The 20,028-nt window shown below is 42.4% G+C and overlaps 1 protein-coding gene across 1 annotated transcript in view; it reads left to right on the forward strand.

Annotated features, from left to right (window-relative positions):
* Positions 1 to 636: 636 nt before the first annotated feature.
* Positions 637 to 20,028, forward strand: part of commd10 (COMM domain containing 10) — a 42,222-nt gene continuing 22,830 nt past the window's right edge. The window contains 5 exon segments of the mRNA NM_001160539.1: positions 637 to 759; positions 1,146 to 1,236; positions 1,595 to 1,705; positions 6,798 to 6,953; positions 8,369 to 8,479. Of these exon segments, the coding sequence (NP_001154011.1) occupies positions 731 to 759; positions 1,146 to 1,236; positions 1,595 to 1,705; positions 6,798 to 6,953; positions 8,369 to 8,479 (498 nt within the window). The 5' untranslated portion in view covers positions 637 to 730.

Consider the following 20,028-nt stretch of genomic DNA (forward strand, 5'->3'; position numbering starts at 1 on the left):
AGCCTCGTTATTTCATTATGTATCTTTTTATTTATTTTTTACTTAAGAAAATATTTACTAAATAAACTGAACTCTTTCTTGAGCTGCATTGTTGGTTAAGGACTACCGACAACACCTGTTGTATTCGGCGCATGTGACATAGAATTGTATTTGATCCCATGATTACATTTGGAAGTTTTTTTTAATTTAACTTTTTTTATTTATTTATTTTTATTAATAATACATTTGGAAGTGGTTGGTGCGCCATGCTACTATATGACGCAATACGCCATCATAAAATATATTCGTGGCCAGTACTTGACTAAACTACAATGCCATTGATAATTGATTCACAATTTACTGCGATACAGAACAAAAGTAATGCACAAATATACGACAGTATGTGCAGTTCGGCCATCAAGCAGTTCGTATGATAGCACGTGACTGCTTCAGGCCAAGTCTTGCGCAGCTTTTATGCAGAAAAGTCATTTTTATTAAATTGAATTCTCAGTTCGTAAGCAAACCAGTAATATATATACCTTATTGTTAATTATAAAAGCATAGATTACAATGTTTTTATTACATTTATTTGGTATTTGTGTGTAATAAAGGGGTTTAGTGAATGTGCCGAGTGCACAATGTAGATGGTCGCGGTTCATAACAGGAAGAGAAAATAAGGATTCCTGCTGTTGCATTTTGTAGTGACAGATTTAAACGAATAATATATTTGTTCAACATACAGAAGACCGTGATGGCTGCCATAATCACAGAAACACAAAGGTAGGCATTTAGTGTCCGTTTATTCTACTTCAAGGGAACATGTTTTCTAACTGAAACGTTAAGCTAGCACTGCTAGCTAGCAAGCTAGTAAGATAGCTAGGTAAATATAAGTCAAAAAGTAATCTTGCTGGTCAATCTTTATGAAATTGCCCGAGGGTCTCACTCTATAGCAATATGTACATGAGAAATAGAGGTCATGTTACAGCCATAAGAATCAGACTTTCGTTAATTAAGGGGAGATGGAACTATACAGTACGAACGTAAGTCGGAATTTTTAGGCTAGTCCTCCTCATCCATTCATGAGAGCAGTTTCATCCATGTCTGTTAGCTGACGTTAGTTAGCTAATTGTGCTCCACATAATCTGACGTTGTTATTCAATCCACAGCATAAAAGAAGCAGTAACTTCCATCAACACAATTGAACTGAATAAATTCTCCAGACTACTTTCACGAATTCTGCAGAAACTTCACCTGAAGGTAGGTGTCTCAAGGGAGCAAGTCAGCTGGCGTATAATTGGAATAACATAGACATATGCTCCAAAATACTCTTGCCTGGTCTCTCTTGCTAACTCCATTGCTGTCATTGTCCAGCCTGACAATTCTTTACGGCTTAGTTGGTGAGAAAGAAGAAACCGACTGGCACCCAGGCTACACAAACTCTGTATCATGCATGCTAAGCCTCACTTGTTTGTTTTTTTAAATAGTGCAAGTGGCACTGGTGTTTCTAGTGCCGTCAAACATCAGGCTTTAGTCATGATACTACTGCAGCCCACTTGAATAAATTTTTCCAGTACATGTGTTTACAAAGAATGATGACGTTAATTGTGTTCCTCAGGAAGAGCGTACGTTCAGTGAGGAGGAAGAACAGAAACTGCAGAGTGCTTTGTCATTGGACAAGCAGGATCTCAGTCTAGTGCTGGATACAACTGCCTTCATTCTAGAACAGGTAAGAAGTAGGCCTTGATGTTCGCCTCAACTCTAGCTACACTAAATAACCTTACGTATGTGCACACCTGCTTGTCAAACATCTTATTCCAAAAATAATGGGCATTAAAATGGAGTTGGTCCCCCCCCTTTACTGCTATAACAACCTCCACTCTTCTGGGAAGGCTTTCCACTAGATGTTGGAACATTGCTGCAGGGACTTGCTTCCATTCAGCCACGAGCGTTAGTGAGGTCGGGCACTGACTAGAGATTCAACCGATTTAATCGGCATGGCCGATTAGGCTGTCCCCAACCTGTTGCCACAAAGTTGGAAGCACAGAATCGTCTCGATCTCCTTCTGTGAGCTTATGTGAACTACCACTTTGCAGCTGAGCACTTCCAGTTGACCGTGGCAGCTCTAGCAGGGCAGAGATTTGACAAATTGACTTGTTGGAAAGGTGGCAGCCTATGACGGTGCCACGTTGAAAGTCTCTGAGCTCTTCAGTACTGGCCATTCTACTCCCTATGCTCATTTTTTATACAAATGTCAGCAACGGGTGTGGCTGAAATAACCAAATCCACTAATTTGAAGGTGTGTCCATAGACTTTTGTATATACAGTGCATTTGGAAATGATTCAGACCCCTCCACATTTTGTTACATTACAGCCTTATTTTAAAATGTATTAAATCATTTTTTTAAAATAATTTCATCAATCTACACACAATACCCCATAATGACAAAACAAAAATAGTTTTTTGTTAAAGTTTTTGCAAATGTATTAAAAATAAAAAACTGAAATTACATTTACATAAGTATTCAGACCCTTTACTCAGTACTTTGTTGAAGCACTTTTGGCAGTGATTACAGCCTAGTGTCTTCTTGGGTATGACGCTACAAGCTTGGCACACCTGTATTTAGGGAGTTTCTCCCATTCTTCTCTGTAGATCCTCTCATGGTCTCTCAGGTTGGATGGAGGGCGTCGCTGCACATCGACACTGCCGCTCAAAAGCTTGGGGTCACTTAGAAATGTCCTTGTTTTTGAAAGAAAATCTATTTTTTTGTCCTTGACTTAACATGAAATTGATCAGAAATACAATGTGGACATTGTTAATGTTGTAAATTACCATTGTAGCTAGAAACGGCTGATTTAAAATAAAAAAAATGGAATATCTACATAGGCGTACAGAGGCCCATTATCAGCAAACATCACTCCTGTGTTCCAATGGCGCATTGTTAGCTAGTCCAAATTTATCATTTTAAAAGGCTAATTGATAATTAGAAAACCCTTTTGCAATTATGTTAGCACAGCTGCAAACTGTTCTGATTAAAGAAGCAATAAAACTGGCTTTTAGACTAGTTGAATATCTGGAGCTTCAGTATTTGTGGGTTAGATTACAGGCTCAAAATGGCCAGAAACAAATAACTTTCTTCTGAAACACGTCAGTCTATTCTTGTTCTGAGAAATGAAGGCTATTCCATGAGAGAAATTGCCTAGAAACTGAAGATCACGTACAACGCTGTGTAAAACTCCCTTCACAGAACAGCGCAAACTGGCTCTAACCAGAATAGAAAGAGTGGGAGGCCCCGGTGCACAACTGAGCAAGAGCACAAGTACATTAGTGTCTAGTTTGAGAAACAGACGCCTCACAAGTCCTTAACTGGCAGCTTCATTAAATAGTATCCGCAAAACACCAGTCTCAATGTCAACCGTGAAGAGGCGACTACAGGATGCTGGCCTTCTAGGCAGAGTTCCTCTGTCCAGCGTCTGTGTTCTTTTTCCCATCTTAATCTTTTCTTTATATTGACCAGTCTGAGAGATGGCATTTTCTTCAGGATGCTGGCCTTCTAGGCAGAGTTGCAAAGAAAATGCCATAGTGGCCAATAAAAATAAAATATTAAGATGGGCAAAAGAACAGACATTGGACAGAGGAACTCTGCCTAGAAGGCCAGCATCCCATAGTCGCTTTTTCACTGTTGATGTTGTAACTGGTGTTTTGCGGATACTATTTAATGAATTTGCCGGACAGCTCTCTTCAGAGCTCTGACTGGGCTCAAGGACATTCAGAGACTTTTCCCGAAGCCACTCCTGTGTTGTCCTGGCTGTTTACTTAAGGTCGTTGTCCTGTTGGAAGGTGGACCTTTGCCCCAGTTGAGGTCCTGCGCCTTCTGCAGCAGGAGTCTCCCAGTGGCTTCTGTCTGGCCAATACCATAAAGGCCTGATTGGTGGAGTGCTGCAAAGATGGTTGTCTTTCTGGAAGGTTCTCCCATCTCCACAGATGAACTCTGGAGCTCTGTCATAGTTACCATAGAGTTCTTGGTCACGTCCCTGACCAAGTCTCTTCTCCCCTAATTTCTCAGTTTTGCCGGGCGGCCAGCTCTATGACGAGTCTTGGTGGTTCCAAATTCCTTGACACAATCCTCTCGGAGCTCTATGGACAATTCCTTCGACCTCATGGCTTGGTTTTTGCTCTGACATGCACTTCAACTGTGGGACCTTATGAAGACACTTGTGTACCTTTCCAAATCATGTCTAAATCAATTGAGTTTACCACAGGTGGACTCCCATCAAGTTGTTGAAACATCTCAAGGATGATCAATGCAAACAGGATGCACCTGAGCTCAATTTCGAGTATAGCAGAGGGTCTGAATACTTATGTAAATAAGGTATTTCTGTTTTTTATGTTTAATACATTTGCAAACATTAAACATTTGTTTAAATCGTTTTTTTAAATAATTTAAATAATTTAATGAATATAGAATAAGGCTGTAACGTAACAACATATGGAAAAGGGAAAGGGGTCTGAATACTTTCCGAATGCACTGTATAGTTTAGAATCAAATATATTAAATTCATTGTTGCCCAGTTAACCTACCATTTCCAGTCTAGAATGTAGTGTACTGTTGCCCAGTTTGAAGCTGATTTGAGAATTTTTAGGTGTCACATACAGAGCCATTTTAAAAAGGATGTATGACGTGTTCACTGTGTTCAAGTATCCAGAGTATGCACACTGTAACCCTTCTATGGTGCAATTGGGGATGATGATTGTCACAATATAAAATAATTAAGTCTGAAAGAGAACATGTTTTGTTATATTTCTTATTTAACCTTTATTTAACTAGGCAAGTCCGTTAAGAACAAATTCTTATTTACAATGACGGCCTACCGGGGAACAGTGGGTGAAATGCCTTGTTCAGGGGAAGAAGGACAGATTTTTATCTTGTCAGCCCGGGGATTCGATTCAGCAACCTTTTGGTTACTGGCCCAAACCTCTAACCACTAGGCTGCCTGCCGCCCCATAACAGTGTGTTCACACAAACGCCAGCTGCCAGCCAAATAGCTGACTACTAACAATCTACAGAAGCATTGACTTTCATCAATGCAATTCACCAAGAATTCTGCAGGAAACTTCACCTGATGGTAGGTTTCTCCACTGAGTAATATGAGTTGAGGTGTCGTGTAGAATTGGTTCTAACATCTTAATGGTATGGCCACATACTGTACATGTCCCTGTTTTCCTCAGTAAAGCTTGGTTGGATGCTCAGTAGAGATCTTCTACCACTCCAGTGTTTAATTGCTATATTGTAATTACTTCGGCACCATGGCCTATTTATTGCCTTAACTCCCTTATCTTACCTCATTTGCACTCACTGTACATTATATTTTTAGTTTTCTTTTGTTCTACTGTATTATTGACTGTATGTTTTTGTTTATTCCATGTGTAACTCTGTGGTGTTGTTTGTGTCAAACTGCTATGCTTTATCTTGGCCAGGTCACAATTGCAAATGAGAACTTTTTCTCTACTAGCCTACCTGGTTAAATAAAGGTGATATTAAATATAGAAATGTAGACCTAGATTTAGCGTCTAAACATGTATTAAGCGACTGTGAATAAAAAGAAAGTGCCTCGAGTTCTATTACAGATCGTCTATCACTATTACAGATCGTCTATCTCTATGCAGGCTGTCTATCACTATTACAGATCATCTATCACTATTACAGATCGTCTATCACTATTACAGATCGTCTATCTCAATGCAGGCTGTCTATCACTATTTTAGATCGTCTATCACTATTACAGATCGTCTATCTCAATGCAGGCTGTCTATCACTATTACAGATCGTCTATCTCAATGCAGGCTGTCCATCACTATTACAGATCGTCTATCTCAATGCAGGCTGTCCATCACTATTACAGATCGTCTATCACTATTACAGATCGTCTATCTCAATGCATGCTGTCTATCACTATTACAGATCGTCTATCTCAATGCAGGCTGTCCATCACTATTTCAGATCGTCTATCACTATTACAGATCGTCTATCTCAATGCCGGCTGTCCATCACTATTACAGATCGTCTATCTCAATGCAGGCTGTCTATCACTATTACAGATCGTCTATCTCAATGCAGGCTGTCCATCACTATTACAGATCGTCTATCTCTATGCAGGCTGTCTATCACTATTACAGATCGTCTATCACTATTACAGATCGTCTATCACTATGCCGGCTGTCCATCACTATTACAGATCGTCTATCTCAATGCAGGCTGTCCATCACTATTACAGATCGTCTATCACTATTACAGATCGTCTATCACTATGCCGGCTGTCCATCACTATTACAGATCGTCTATCTCTATGCCGGCTGTCCATCACTATTACAGATCGTCTATCTCAATGCAGGCTGTCCATCACTATTACAGATCGTCTATCACTATTACAGATCGTCTATCTCAATGCCGGCTGTCCATCACTATTACAGATCGTCTATCTCTATGCCGGCTGTCCATCACTATTACAGATCGTCTATCTCAATGCAGGCTGTCTATCACTATTACAGATCGTCTATCACTATTACAGATCGTCTATCTCAATGCCGGCTGTCCATCACTATTACAGATCGTCTATCTCAATGCAGGCTGTCTATCACTATTACAGATCGTCTATCTCTATGCCGGCTGTCCATCACTATTACAGATCGTCTATCTCAATGCAGGCTGTCCATCACTATTACAGATCGTCTATCTCAATGCAGGCTGTCTATCACTATTACAGATCGTCTACCTCAATGCAGGCTGTCTATCACTTACAGATCGTCTATCTCTATGCAGGCTGTCTATCATAATGTGAAGCCTGCATCCCTGAAGCAGCAGCTGGAGAAGATCCATCTTTCCCCAGAGAAGGCGGAGGCCTTCTGCCAGGCCTGGACCGCTGTCTGCCCAGATGTCGTGGAGAAAGTCAGGCAGAGGATTTTTGCTCCCAAAAAGGTGAGGAGAAACTGTGTCAACGGCAGTGCAATAATTCTGCCCCTGCTATGCCGTTTACTCTTTATTTATATTGTGCGTACTCAGCGAAATAATGCCATTACTGTAGCTACGAGAAATGGCCATCTTGCGTTACAAATTGCGTCGCTGCACAAGTACGTAGAATGGCTAATTGCGTTATTGCATTGCGTACAACGCAAGGTTTAGGCTTTCCTCTCTCAAGTGGTGAAACAATGAAAGCAGAAAACGTTTGCTCTTTCTTTTTGGTATTAAGCCAGTCCAGTTGAGCCAAGGTCCCGAGCCACGTTGGCATGGATAGGAAACTGCCAGATCCAACTGATAATTTGAACATAAACGATTATACAAATCTCTGTGTATATTAACACCATAGAATAGAGTCAAACCAGGCAGGTACCATAGTGGTTAGAGCGTTGTGCCAGTAACGGAAAGATTGCTGGTTCGAATCCCCGAGCTGAAAAGGTACAAATCTGTCGTTCTGCCCCTGAACAAGGCAGTTAACCCACTGTTCCCCGGTAGTCCGTCATTGTAAATAAGAATTTGTTCTTAACTGACTTGCCTGGTTTAAAAAAACAATTACCTGTGATGTTGTCATGATAATCTCATCGACAGCAGTCTTCGGGGGTGTCCTAAGTGGTACCTTATTCCCTATATAGTACACTACCTATAGTCCACTCCTTTGACAGGGACCATCAGGGAATAGGGTGCCATTTGGGAAGTAGTCTTTAGCATTGTCCCCTTTGGGAGGCTCGAGTGGGTGTGATCACACTTGGTGCTGTGACGTCCTGGGACCACACAGAGAGAGCTCCACGTTTATTATGCCACTCGGCATCATTAAACACTTATCTCTCCTCTCAGCACACCTAATCTATTTCACTGCTAAGGCAGATTAATGGAGCGTTCTGCCACTTAGCGGTCCCATTGGGCCTCTGCTTTAAATGTGCTTTCACTGCACCATCCAACTGATCAGGGCCCGGTTTCCCCAAAAGCATCTTAAGGTTAAGATCATCGTTAGAACCTTCGTTGGGGCATCGTTAAATCAGAGCCGTTTCCCAAAACCATTGTTACTAAAGTTGCACTTAAATGCTTGTTATTTATCGACTGCCTCAGCTAAGTTTGTCGTTAGGTGCTTTCTTGCCCTTCCACATCACTTTATATAAGATCTCCGCTAAACATAGAATCAAGATTTTGAACGATACATCGTTAACACTCGTAAGCCTAAATTCCAGCGCTATCGGGAAAAACCGGCCCAGAATTGTTTCTTAAGATTTCTTAAAGGTAGAATCCTTAATGGGTGAAACTGCCAAGTCCGCTGGAGATATTGCATCAACGATGAAGTTACTGCAAACAACGAACACTATTTTACATGTTTTTTATTGTGGTTTCTGTATGGTTGATAGCTGGAACATGTCGGATGGCAGCTCAACCTTCAGATGGCCAAGTCCACCCAAGCCAAGTTGAAGGATCCACATGCAGTGCTGGAGCTCGGTGTCAGAAATGAGGATTCTGAGGTAAATAGCCTACTTCACACTGTTGAACACACACACACACCTTTGTTACCCACTCAAAACAGAGGGGCTGTTTACTTAGCAGATCTCAGGGGATCCATTCAATCTTCAAAATGGATGCTAATTCTGCATGTGTCCCTCTTGACAATGAAGCAGACCTGAAACCAGACAGCAGGGAGCTTGTTAACAATGGCCTCAAGGGCCAGCTTTCCTTTTAGTCCTGTGGGGTCTGTATCTGTACAGTGTCAGTCGACCATTTATGTCCTTCAATGGACAGCATTTGCAGATTTTCATCAGAAAATGGGAACCTAATGGTTCCCTTGGTTGTTATGGTAACACCAGGTTTATCAGGTGTTCGTGTTTATGGTGTTAGTATTCTGTCCCCTGAGTGCGCTCTGTCTCACACACACACTCACTCTCTGTCTCACACTCACTCACTCACTCTCTCTCTCACACACTCACTCACTCTCTCTCACACACACACTCACTCACTCTCTCTCACACACTCACTCACTCTCTCTCACACACTCACTCACTCTCTCTCACACACTCACACTCTCTCTCACACACTCACTCTCTCTCTCACACACTCACTCTCTCTCTCACACACTCACTCTCTCTCTCACACACTCACTCTCTCTCTCACACACTCACTCTCTCTCTCACACACTCACTCTCTCTCACACACTCACTCTCTCTCTCACACACTCACTCTCTCTCACACACTCACTCTCTCTCACACACTCACTCTCTCTCTCACACACTCACTCTCTCTCTCACACACTCACTCTCTCTCTCACACACTCACTCTCTCTCACACACTCACTCTCTCTCTCACACACTCACTCTCTCTCTCACACACTCACTCTCTCTCTCACACACTCACTCTCTCTCTCTCACACACTCACTCTCTCTCTCTCACACACTCACTCTCTCTCTCTCTCTCACATACCCACTCTCTCTCTCTCTCACACACTCTCTGTCTGTCTGTGTCTGTGTCTGTCTGTCACTCTGTCACTCTGTCACTCTGTCACTCACTCACTCTTAAAATCAATAAGGGATTTATTGGCATGGGAAACAAAAGTTAACATTGCCAAAGTAAGTGAAGTAGATCATTAAAAAAAAGTGAAATAAACAATTAACAGTAAACATTACAATCTCAGAAGTTCCAAAAGAATACAGGAATTTCAAATGTCATATGTCTATGTAATGGTGTACAAAAGGGAAAATAAATACACATAAATATGGGTTGTATTTACCATGGTGTTTGTTCTTCACTGGTTGCCCTTGTGGCAACAGGTCACAAATCTTGCTACTGTGATGGCACAATGGTATTTCACCCAGTCGATATAGGAGTTTCTCAAAATTGGGTTTGTTTTCGAATTCTTTGTGAATCTGTGTAATCTGAGGGAAATATGTGTCTCTAATATGGTCATATATTAGGCAGGTTAGGGAGTGCAGCTCAGTTTCAACTTCGTTTTGTGAGCAGAGTGCACATAACCTGTCTTCTCTTGAGAGCCAAGTCTGTCTGCGGCGGCCTTTCTCAATAGAAGGGCTATGCTCACTGAGTCTGTACATAGTCAAAGCTTTCCTTAAGTTTGGGTCAGTCACAATGGTCAGGTATTCTGCCACGGTGTACTCTCTTTAGGGCCATATAGCATTCTAGTTTGCTAATTTTTTTGTTAATTCTTTCCAGTGTGTCAAGTAATTATCTTTTCTCATGATTTGGTTGAGTCTAATTGTGATGCTCTGTGGGGTCTGGTCTGTTTGTGTTTGTGAGTCCCAGGACCCGCTTGCTTAGGGATCTCTTCTCCAGGTTCATCTCTGTAGGTGATGGCTTTGTTATGGAAGGTTTGGTATTGGCTTCCTTTAGGTGGTTGTAGAATTAAACAGCTCTTTTCTGAATTTTGATAATTAGCAGGTATCGGCCTAATTCTGCTCTACATGCATTATTTGGTGTTTTACGTTGTACACAAAGGATCTTTTTTGCAGAATTCTACATGCAGTCTCTTAATTTGGTGGTTTTCCCATTTTTGGTTGCTGAGTGGACCCCAGACCTCACAACAAGGAAGTGCAATGGGTTCTATAACTGATTCAAGTTTTCTTTACCAGATCCTAATTCGTATGTATTATTATTATATTGTTTCTTTTGATGGCATAGAAGCCCCTTCTTGCCTTGTCTCTCAGCTCGTTCCTACCTTTGTGGAAGTTACCTGTGTGGCTGATGTTTAGGCTGAGGTATGTATAGTTTTTTTTGTTTTCTCTAGGGCAGTGGTTCCCAAACTTCTTATAGTCCCGTACCCCTTCATACATTCAACCTCCAGCTGCGTACCTCCTCTAGCACCAGGGTCAGCGCACTCTCTAATGTTGTTTTTGTCATCATTATAAGCCTGCCACACAGACACTATACAATACATTTATTAAACATAAGAATGAGTGTGTTTTTTCACAATCCGGCTCATGGGAAGTGACAAAGACCTCTTATCGGACCAGGGCACAAATAATAATCGATAATTGTACTCTTTAATTAACTATCTTACATATAAAACCTTATTTGTTCAATAAAATATTGTGAATAACTCACCACAGGTTAATGAGAAGGGTGTGCTTGAAAGGATGCTCATAACTCTGCAATGTTGGGTTCAAATCAAATGTATTTATATAGCCCTTCTTACATCAGCTGATATCTCAGTGCTGTACAGAAACCCAGCCTAAAACCCCAAACAGCAAGCAATGAAGGTATAGAAGCACGGTGACTAGGAAAAACTCCATAGAAAGGCCAAAACCTAGAGAGGAACCAGGCTATGAGGGGTGGCCAGTCCTCTTCTGGCTGTGCCGGGTGGAGATTATAACAGAACATGGCCAAGATGTTCAAATGTTAATAAATGACCAGCATGGTCAAATAATAATAATCACAGTAGTTGTCGAGGGTGCAGCAAGTCAGCACCTCAGGAGTAAATGTCAGTTGGCTTTTCATAGCCGATCATTAAGAGTATCTCTACCGCTCCTGCTGTCTCTAGAGAGTTGAAAACAGCAGGTCTGGGCTAAGTAGCACGTCCGGTGAACAGATCAGGGTTCCATAGCCGCAGGCAGAACAGTTGAAACTGGAGCAGCAGCACGGCCAGGTGGGCTGGGGACATCAACGAGTCATCATGCCAGGTAGTCCTGAGGCATGGTCCTAGGGCTCAGGTCCTCCGAGAGAGAGAAATAATTAGAGAGAGCATACTTAAATTCACACAGGACACCAGATAAGACAGGAGAAGTACTCCAGATATAACAGACTGACCCTAGCCCCCCGACACTAACTACTGCAGCATAAATACTGAAGGCTGAGACAGGAGGGGTCAGGAGACACTGTGGCTCCATCCTATGATACCCCCGGACAGGGCCAAACAGGAAGGATATAACCCCACCCACTTTGCCAAAGCACAGCCCCCACACCACTAGAGGGATATCTTCAACCACCAACTTACCATCCTGAGACAAGGCCGAGTATAGCCCACAAAGATCTCCACCACGGCACAACCCAAGGGGAGGGGGGCGCCAACCCAGACAGGAAGATCACGTCAGTGTATTGGAGAGTTTGTCTTAAATCATTTTCCACACACAGTCTGTGCCTGTATTTAGCTTTCATGCTAGTGAGGGCCGAGAATCCACTCTCACATAGGTACATGGTTGCAAAGGGCATCAGTGTCTTAACAGCGGAATTTACAAAGGCAGGATACTCTGAGCGCAGCCCAATCCAGAAATCTGGCAGAGACTTTTGATTAAATTCAATTTACACAGAACTTCTCGTTGCAATTTCGATGAGGCTCTCTTGTTCAGATATCGGTAAGTGGACTGGAGGCAGAGCATTAAAGGGATAACGAATCCAGTTGTTTGTGTCATCCGTTTCGGGCGCACTTGCGCCGAATACAACAAGTAGACCTTACAGTGAAATGCTTACTTACAGGCTCTAACCAATAGTGCAAAAAAAGGTATTAGGTGAACAATAGGTAAGTAAAGAAATAAAAACAACAGTAGAAAGACATTGGAAAAACAGTAGCAAGGCTATAAAAGTAGCGAGGCTATAAAAAAAGCGAGGCTACATACAGACACCCGTTAGTCGGGCTGATTGAGGTAGTATGTACATGTAGATATGGTTAAAGTGACAATGCATATATGATGAACAGAGAGCAGTAGTGTAAAAGAGGGGTTGGCGGATGGTGGGTGGCGCGACACAATGCAGATAGCCCGGTTAGCCAATGTGTGGGAGCACTGGTTGGTCGGCCCAATTGAGGTAGCATGTACATGAATGTATAGTTTAAGCGACTATGCATATATGATAAACAGAGTAGCAGCAGCGTAAAAAGAGGGGTTGGGGGGGGGGCGCACACAATGCAGATAGTCCGGGTAGCCATTTGATTACCTATTCAGGAGTCTTCTGGCTTGGGGGTAAAAACTGTTGAGAAGCCTTTTTGTCCTAGATTTGGGACTCCGGTACCGCCTGCCATGCGGTAGTAGAGAGAACAGTCTATGACTGGGGTGGCTGAGGTATTTGACCATTTTTAGGGCCTTCCTTTGACACCGCCTGGTGTAGAGGTCCTGGATGGCAGGAGGCTTTGCCCCAGTGATGTACTGAGCCGTACACACTACCCTCTGTAATGCCTTGCGGTCAGAGGCCGAGCAATTGCCGTACCAGGCAGTGATGCAACCAGTCAGGATGCTCTCGATGGTGCAGTTGTAGAACCTTTTGAGGATCTCAGGACCCATGCCAGATCTTTTTAGTTTCCTGAGGGGGAATAGGCTTTGTCGTGCCCTCTTCACAACTGTCTTGGTGTGTTTGGACTATTCTAGTTTGTTGATGTGGACACCAAGGAACTTGAAGCTCTCAACCTACTCCACTACAGCCCCGTCGATGAGAATGGGGGTGTGCTCGGGCCTCCTTTTCCTGTAGTCCACAATCATCTCCTTAGTATTGGTTACGTTGAGGGATGGGTTGTTATTCTGGCACCACCCGGCAAGGTCTCTGACCTCCTCCCTATAGGCTGTCTTGTGTTTGTCGGTGATCAGGCACTGTTGTGTCGTCTGCAAACTTAATGATGGTGTTGTAGTCATGCCTGGCCATGCAGTCGTTGGTGAACAGGGAGTACAGGAGGGGACTGATCACGCACCCTTGGGGAGCTCCAGTGTTGAGGATCAGCGTGGCAGATGTGTTGCTACCTACCCTCACCACCTGGGGGCGTCCCGTCAGGAACTCCAGGATCCAGTTGCAGAGGGAGGTGTTTAGTCCCAGGATCCTTAGCTTAGTGATGAGCTTTGGGGGAACTATGGTGTTGAACACTGAGCTGTAGTCAGTGAATAGCATTCTCACGTAGGTGTTCCTTTTGTCCAGGAGGGAAAGGGTCAGTCATAGCCTCAATTTTGTCCCACAATTTAAATATAGTTGTGTCGCGAGTCCTTTTTAATCCTAGATTCAGATCATTCAGGCGAGAAAAAACATCACCCAGATAGGCCAGTCATGTGAGAAACTCGTCATCATGCAAGCGGTCAGACAAGTGAAAATTATGGTCTGTAATGAATGTTGCAGTGTACCCAAGTTGCGTCAGGAGCAACTGCTTGCATGTCCCTTACCACTCCGCTGTCTCCCCGTCATGGCTTTTGCACCATCAGTACAGATACCAACACATCTTGACCACCGAAGTCCATTTGATGTCACAAAGCTATCCAGTACTGTCCTGGTTTTCAGAAGAGGATATCTCCCTTTTTAATTGACCCCCCATAAACGTAACGGACATATACCAGGAGCTTTGCCAGGCCCGCCACGTCTGTTGACTCATCCAGCTTTAACGCATAGAATTCACTGGCTTGTATGCAAAGCAGTAATTGTTTCATAACATGTACAGCCGTGTCACTGATGCATCGTGAAGCAGTGTTGTTTGATGAAGGCATTGTCTGTATAGGTTGTTTGGCCTTTTCCCCCAGCATTGTCCCACCCATATCCATGGCAGCAGGAAGAATTGTGGCTTATTTTTCAAATTGGCATGTTTTGTTTCAAAATGTCTGCGCAAGAGTGATGGTTTCATCGAGCTGAGAGAGTACTTTTGCACATATAACACTGTGGCTGAGGAAAGGCACTACTCCCAATATAGGTGAACCCCAAATTAATGCACTTCTCATCATATTTGCGCCTCTTCTATGGTCCAACGTCTGTTGTTTGGTGCTTTCCCAGGTAAGGGGGCAGTAGCTCTTCGGCTGCATCAGATATACAACTGTCTGTGTCCATGCTAGCTGGGTTACCAACAAATGTAGAATTACTGATGCTAGCATTGGATGTGCTCGTGGAAGCAGAACAACTTGGGTTGTCAACAGGTGCAGGTGTAGTACTGCTGGTAGTAGCAGTACTACCAGTAGAGCTGGTATGTGTCTCTATGGACGAGGGCCTTACTAAACTGTTTGAAAATGTGAAGACATTTAAAAATAATAATAATAATCTCTCACTCTCAAACAGTAATATGTGCTTTTCTTTATCTCATGCACACTATAGTGGGAAGATAAAAAAAAATAAAAAAATTCTCTCTATTTCCTCCCAAGCAAGAAAAACATCAATCAATTTATTTAAATCCACTTACATGGGCCCTGTTGGGAATAGATAGCTACAGACCTGAGGCAAGCCAAGCTAATGGGAGGAGCAGCCACAGTTCATCACAATCTGCTGAGAGGCTCTGCCTCTAACACCCAAGAGGGGGCACTGTTGCTCCACAACAATTTCTGGCCTTCCCAGGATCTGCTGTCTACAGAGAGAATGGTTTTCTGATTCAACTTTAAACTGGAGTTCAAGTGTGTGTGTGTGTGTGTGTGTGTGTGTGTGTGTGTATATATATGTATCTGTGTGTGTGTGTATATATATATATATATATATATATATATATATATATCACACACACACACACACAATATAATGTATTGTTTTCTGTAGATCATCTTGTTTGGCTTCAGTTTCACAATATCATTAACAAATATTTTCAATTCAGAAGTTATTCTGCATGCACCTAATAACAAAATAACAACTATCTCTGAAACCATTTCAGTATATCGGGTTGATTGAAAGGAGAAGACTTGATAATACCCAGATAACCTTCCAGGTAGTGTGATATTGGATCTCTGAGAGGGAGGACAGCTGTACATTATTGATTTGGAAGCCAAGCATCGGAGTTAGAGAACTCCCACCTGATCAGTGTCTTGCTTCATCAGCCCAATCCCAGAGGAGAAGCAAGCAAACCTCCAGTAGTGTATAGTATGAAACCTGTCTCCTCTCCTCACCATCCAAGCCAGCCAGGGAGCCGCTGGAGTTACATATCCCTAACACACACACACAAACGCACAAACAATGTCTCTCAGATGTTACTTGAAGTCTGAGATGATAAAATCCTTCAACAGGCTATGGGCCTCTCTCATCTCTCTGTCCCTCAGCATTAGAGGATTCCATTGCTCACTGCTCTAAATGGACCAGCTTGGGGATTAGCTCATTATACATCGTGTTTGTAGACATAACTAATTAAAATAAACCTACCAGTTTGCTAATTTAATCTAACCTTCAGTATGAGTCATAGAATGGTTATTCATTTATAGGTCTTTGATCTGATGGTCTAAGGCAGGGACTGGCTTCAAGGTTGAATTTGAGAGGTCAAAGATATATTATAAACTGGGTTGTTCGAGCCCTGAGTGCTTTTTGGCTGACAGCCATGGTATATCACACCGTATACTACAGGTATGCCAACATTTATTTGTACATTTATTTGTACAGCTCTAATTACGTAGGTAACCAGTTTATAATAGCAATAAGGCACCTCGGGTTTGTGATATATGGCCAATATACCACAGCTTAGGGTTGTATCCAGGCACTCCGTGCAGCGTCGTGCCTAAGAACAGCCTTTAGCCGTGGTATATTGGCCATATACCACACCTCATCTGGCCTTATTGCTTAAATAGGTTGAATGTGTATTAAGTTGGTTACTACGGAATTGCTTCGATCCAAGCAGGGTGACTGTTAGAATTGTCAGTATATTGACGGTTCTTGCCAAACGTGGCCTTCTCTTCCTCAACATTTTCATCTCCACCTCAAAACTCTAACTAATCCTGCACCCTACCGCATAGACTAGCGTTTTCTGGCATCCTACTTCGTATAGATAAATAGATTATGCTTAATTGTATTTTCCTGTTCTGTCATTCTGACTTATGCATGAGTGTGCTGTTGTTGGTTGCCATTTCCTTGTAATGCTATTCCCAGCCAGTGAGTGCCCTAACTAATTATATTTCATCAAACCTACTTGTTTTGTATCAAAGCGTCTGACTTGAAAGACTTCTGATTCTAATGTATTTATCCACTGAGGAGCGGAAGCTCTTTGTTGGAATTCTCGCAGTGATACTGTGACCTCATTTACTATCAGCTAGAGAGATAAAGAATGCAATTAAACATTACATTTTTACTTATGAATAGGTGCTGTGATTATCCCTATTCAAAACATCCACGCTCCTCTTCCTCACATGTCTCTGCCACAGACAAGTTGAAAACAAAAACTTTAAGGACTTTCTATCTTCCCCAAAAAACACAGAGCTAACAAGCAGTCTTAGAGTTAAAACTGTAAAATAACAGGAACAGGTTTTATGTCAGGCGATCAATATATCGGATAGCTTTTAAACCAAAATGTTGTCAGCCAGACTGAAATCCCTTCAAACTCCCACCCGTCACATGGCACAATAAAGCCTTGTCTGGGGCTTGTCATCCTCTTCATGGCCCAGGATGCTTTGTGCAGCCATCTTTTGGGCTCTTTTCTCCTTGGTGATTAGTTTTTTTTTCTCCTTTGGGATCCCATTCAGGGTGCCCATTGTTCCGGGATTATCCATTCCTCTGGTGATGTGTTCAGCCCAGTGGCATAATAGTACCCATACAATGATGTCACAGCTTTATTTGCTGCGGGGACCGTTGATTCCCCCTTTCCTAATTTTCTATACCCCAATTCTGTGCTTCTTGAAGAGCTTGTTTAGCACACCCACGATACATGTTTGATGCAGACATGAGTGGGGAAGGTGGCAAATCCATCCAAACACATTTAATTCCCATTTGTTTGTCTTGTTTGGTCTCAGATCTTAGTTCTCAAATCTGAGCTAGTTTTGCCCTGTACAGTTTCTTCAGCAAAATGGAAATTGCCAGATGACATTGTTTTTCTTTCTGCAATAGCAAAGTGATTTTTAGTTGTTAGCCAATGTTTTTGTTCAAGGTGTTGTTTAAGGTGATCCGGACTCTCACTCTGTTAGTACACAGTTACGCGCAAGGTGTTGTTTAAGGTGGTCTGGACTCTCTATCCGTACACGTTTACGTGGATTCTGAGATCTCAAACCAGCTCTGTTGATTGTGGAATGGGAAGGAAAATCAGAACTTTTCATCTCAATGAGGCCTGTGACATTATGAAGTGAGGTGAAATACCTAGTCTGATTTTTATATTGATATACCATACCTGTTTTCTTGGATTTTTTTTTTTCTCTGTAGGATTCTCTTGTGTATATAGTTATTTAGCTGTCTGTTTTTATGCTGCATTCGATGTTGTAAAAACATCTTTGTCCACTATTTCTATATGATAACACATAATGGTTGTGGAAGGGTAGCCATTACAGTATGGTTTTCCTTGCCAGTCCTTGCCAGTACTGTCAACAGCCCTTTAATGACAGACAAGGTTGTTTCCTTATATTTCCTTTTATTTTATCTGACATCATAGAGGATTCTGTTGAAAGTTGCTGCATGTAATGCAGGAAAACAATATTTCCATGCATAGTATGTACCACACTATTTAAAGATCGACATGCCCCAGGTAGGCGACATAATGAATACTATTGCATGGAAATTAAAGGCCTTTTTTCAGGCTGGTTATCAAGAGTATTATGTCTTGAACTGTTACATGTAGCCTAATTTTCTTTGTCCTGTATTTTCCCCTAAAGAGAGATGACTACGACAATGCCGCGGTTTTACACAAAAGATAGATAGTTAGTTGGTTGACCATTTCACACCGTTTATGTCCGGCATCCGGTTGGATTTGGTTGAATAAACCTAGTGGATTTGGAGAGGGAGGCAGCTGTAGGCGTTTGACCTGGTGGTTGCTTGTTTCCCACAAGCCTACTGTAAAAATGGTCAAGGCTCTCACAGCCGCGGTGTCTGCATACCAGAGGGCTCAAGCTGGCTGCCTAGACAATCACTAGGGTTGCCACACAGAAGAGGCCCTACAGTGGTGAATAGCAGCCATCAGCCTCGCCTCTCCCTCCTCCCTGAGCCAAAGCATACATTCTACTACATGTATACAGTTTCAAAATGGAGGCCATGGTGGGTCCATGTATCCCGGCCCTTGGCATGCCACTGTTTCTGTCATTTAATTGGAGCACATTGTTTCAAGCTTGAGTTGCTCTTGAAAGGGCTGTGGGTTTGGCCCTTGGCACTGCGATAAGTGCATAGTGCCTAGTCCATAGCAGGCAAAGCTCCCTCTAATCGTTTTGTTATGGCTTATACTTGTCCTGTTTTGTTGCGTGTTCATCTTGGCAGAATTAAATCGTCTGTACCATGCTTTCCAACCTGAGCCTCTTGTAGTGAGGCTGGAAGACATCCCCGGAGAAAGATAAGTCAGTGTTGGTTTAACCTATTCCGTTGTGGCAACCATGTGGCAATATCCTCCAATTTGCACTTCCAAAAAATGAATTGTAGAATATGAGGATTCGGTGAAAGTGTTTTTGAATATCACTCTGCAGCACACTAGCTTCATGTGTTATGTTATTAATGTGTCATTCACAATCTGCAGCCACAATAGATTCTGTGTCAGTCAGCCCTTCATCCACAGTGTGACTTCCCAACAGGCTGAATGAGAGATCTGAAATGGAATGAGTGGAAAGTGTTGAATACTGTTTGTGCCGCGCTATTTCGGCCATTCAGAAGATGAGTCATGACATGTGAATCCATGCATTGGTTAGAAGACCATCTCTGTCTCTGTCTGCGTCTCTGTCTGCGTCTCTGTCTGTGTGTTTCTGTGTCTCTATTCCTGTCTTTCTCTCTCTCTCTCCACAATCACTGGCATCTTCTTTGCTTGCCTGAGCATTATTAGTGATATGCTTCTTGTTAATCGCTGTATGATGCTTACTCGTGCTGAAAGTGTTTTGAGATCTAATGATAGCCGAATGTTCTATACAGAGAGGAGGTGGTGTTAAGACTGTTTTAACTGAGAAAGTCATGGTTTTGCTCCATTATTCCCACGAGTACCAACATTTCTTTGATTTAATTCAGTATTTACCTGGCACTAGACTGTGTCTGTGTGTGTGTATAACCCTCCTTCTCTCTCTCATATACTGTTAGATATACAGTTGAAGTCTGAAGTTTACCTACACTTAGGTTGGAGTCATTAAAACACTTTTCAACCACTCCACAAATTTCTTGTTAACAAACTATAGTTTTGGCAAGTCTGTTAGGACATCTACTTTGTGCATGACAAGTCATTTTTCCAACAATTATATATATATTATACTTATAATTCACT

Source organism: Oncorhynchus mykiss, chromosome 6, assembly GCF_013265735.2.
Source record: "Oncorhynchus mykiss isolate Arlee chromosome 6, USDA_OmykA_1.1, whole genome shotgun sequence".
In the NCBI taxonomy this organism is placed as follows: Eukaryota; Metazoa; Chordata; class Actinopteri; order Salmoniformes; family Salmonidae; genus Oncorhynchus; species Oncorhynchus mykiss.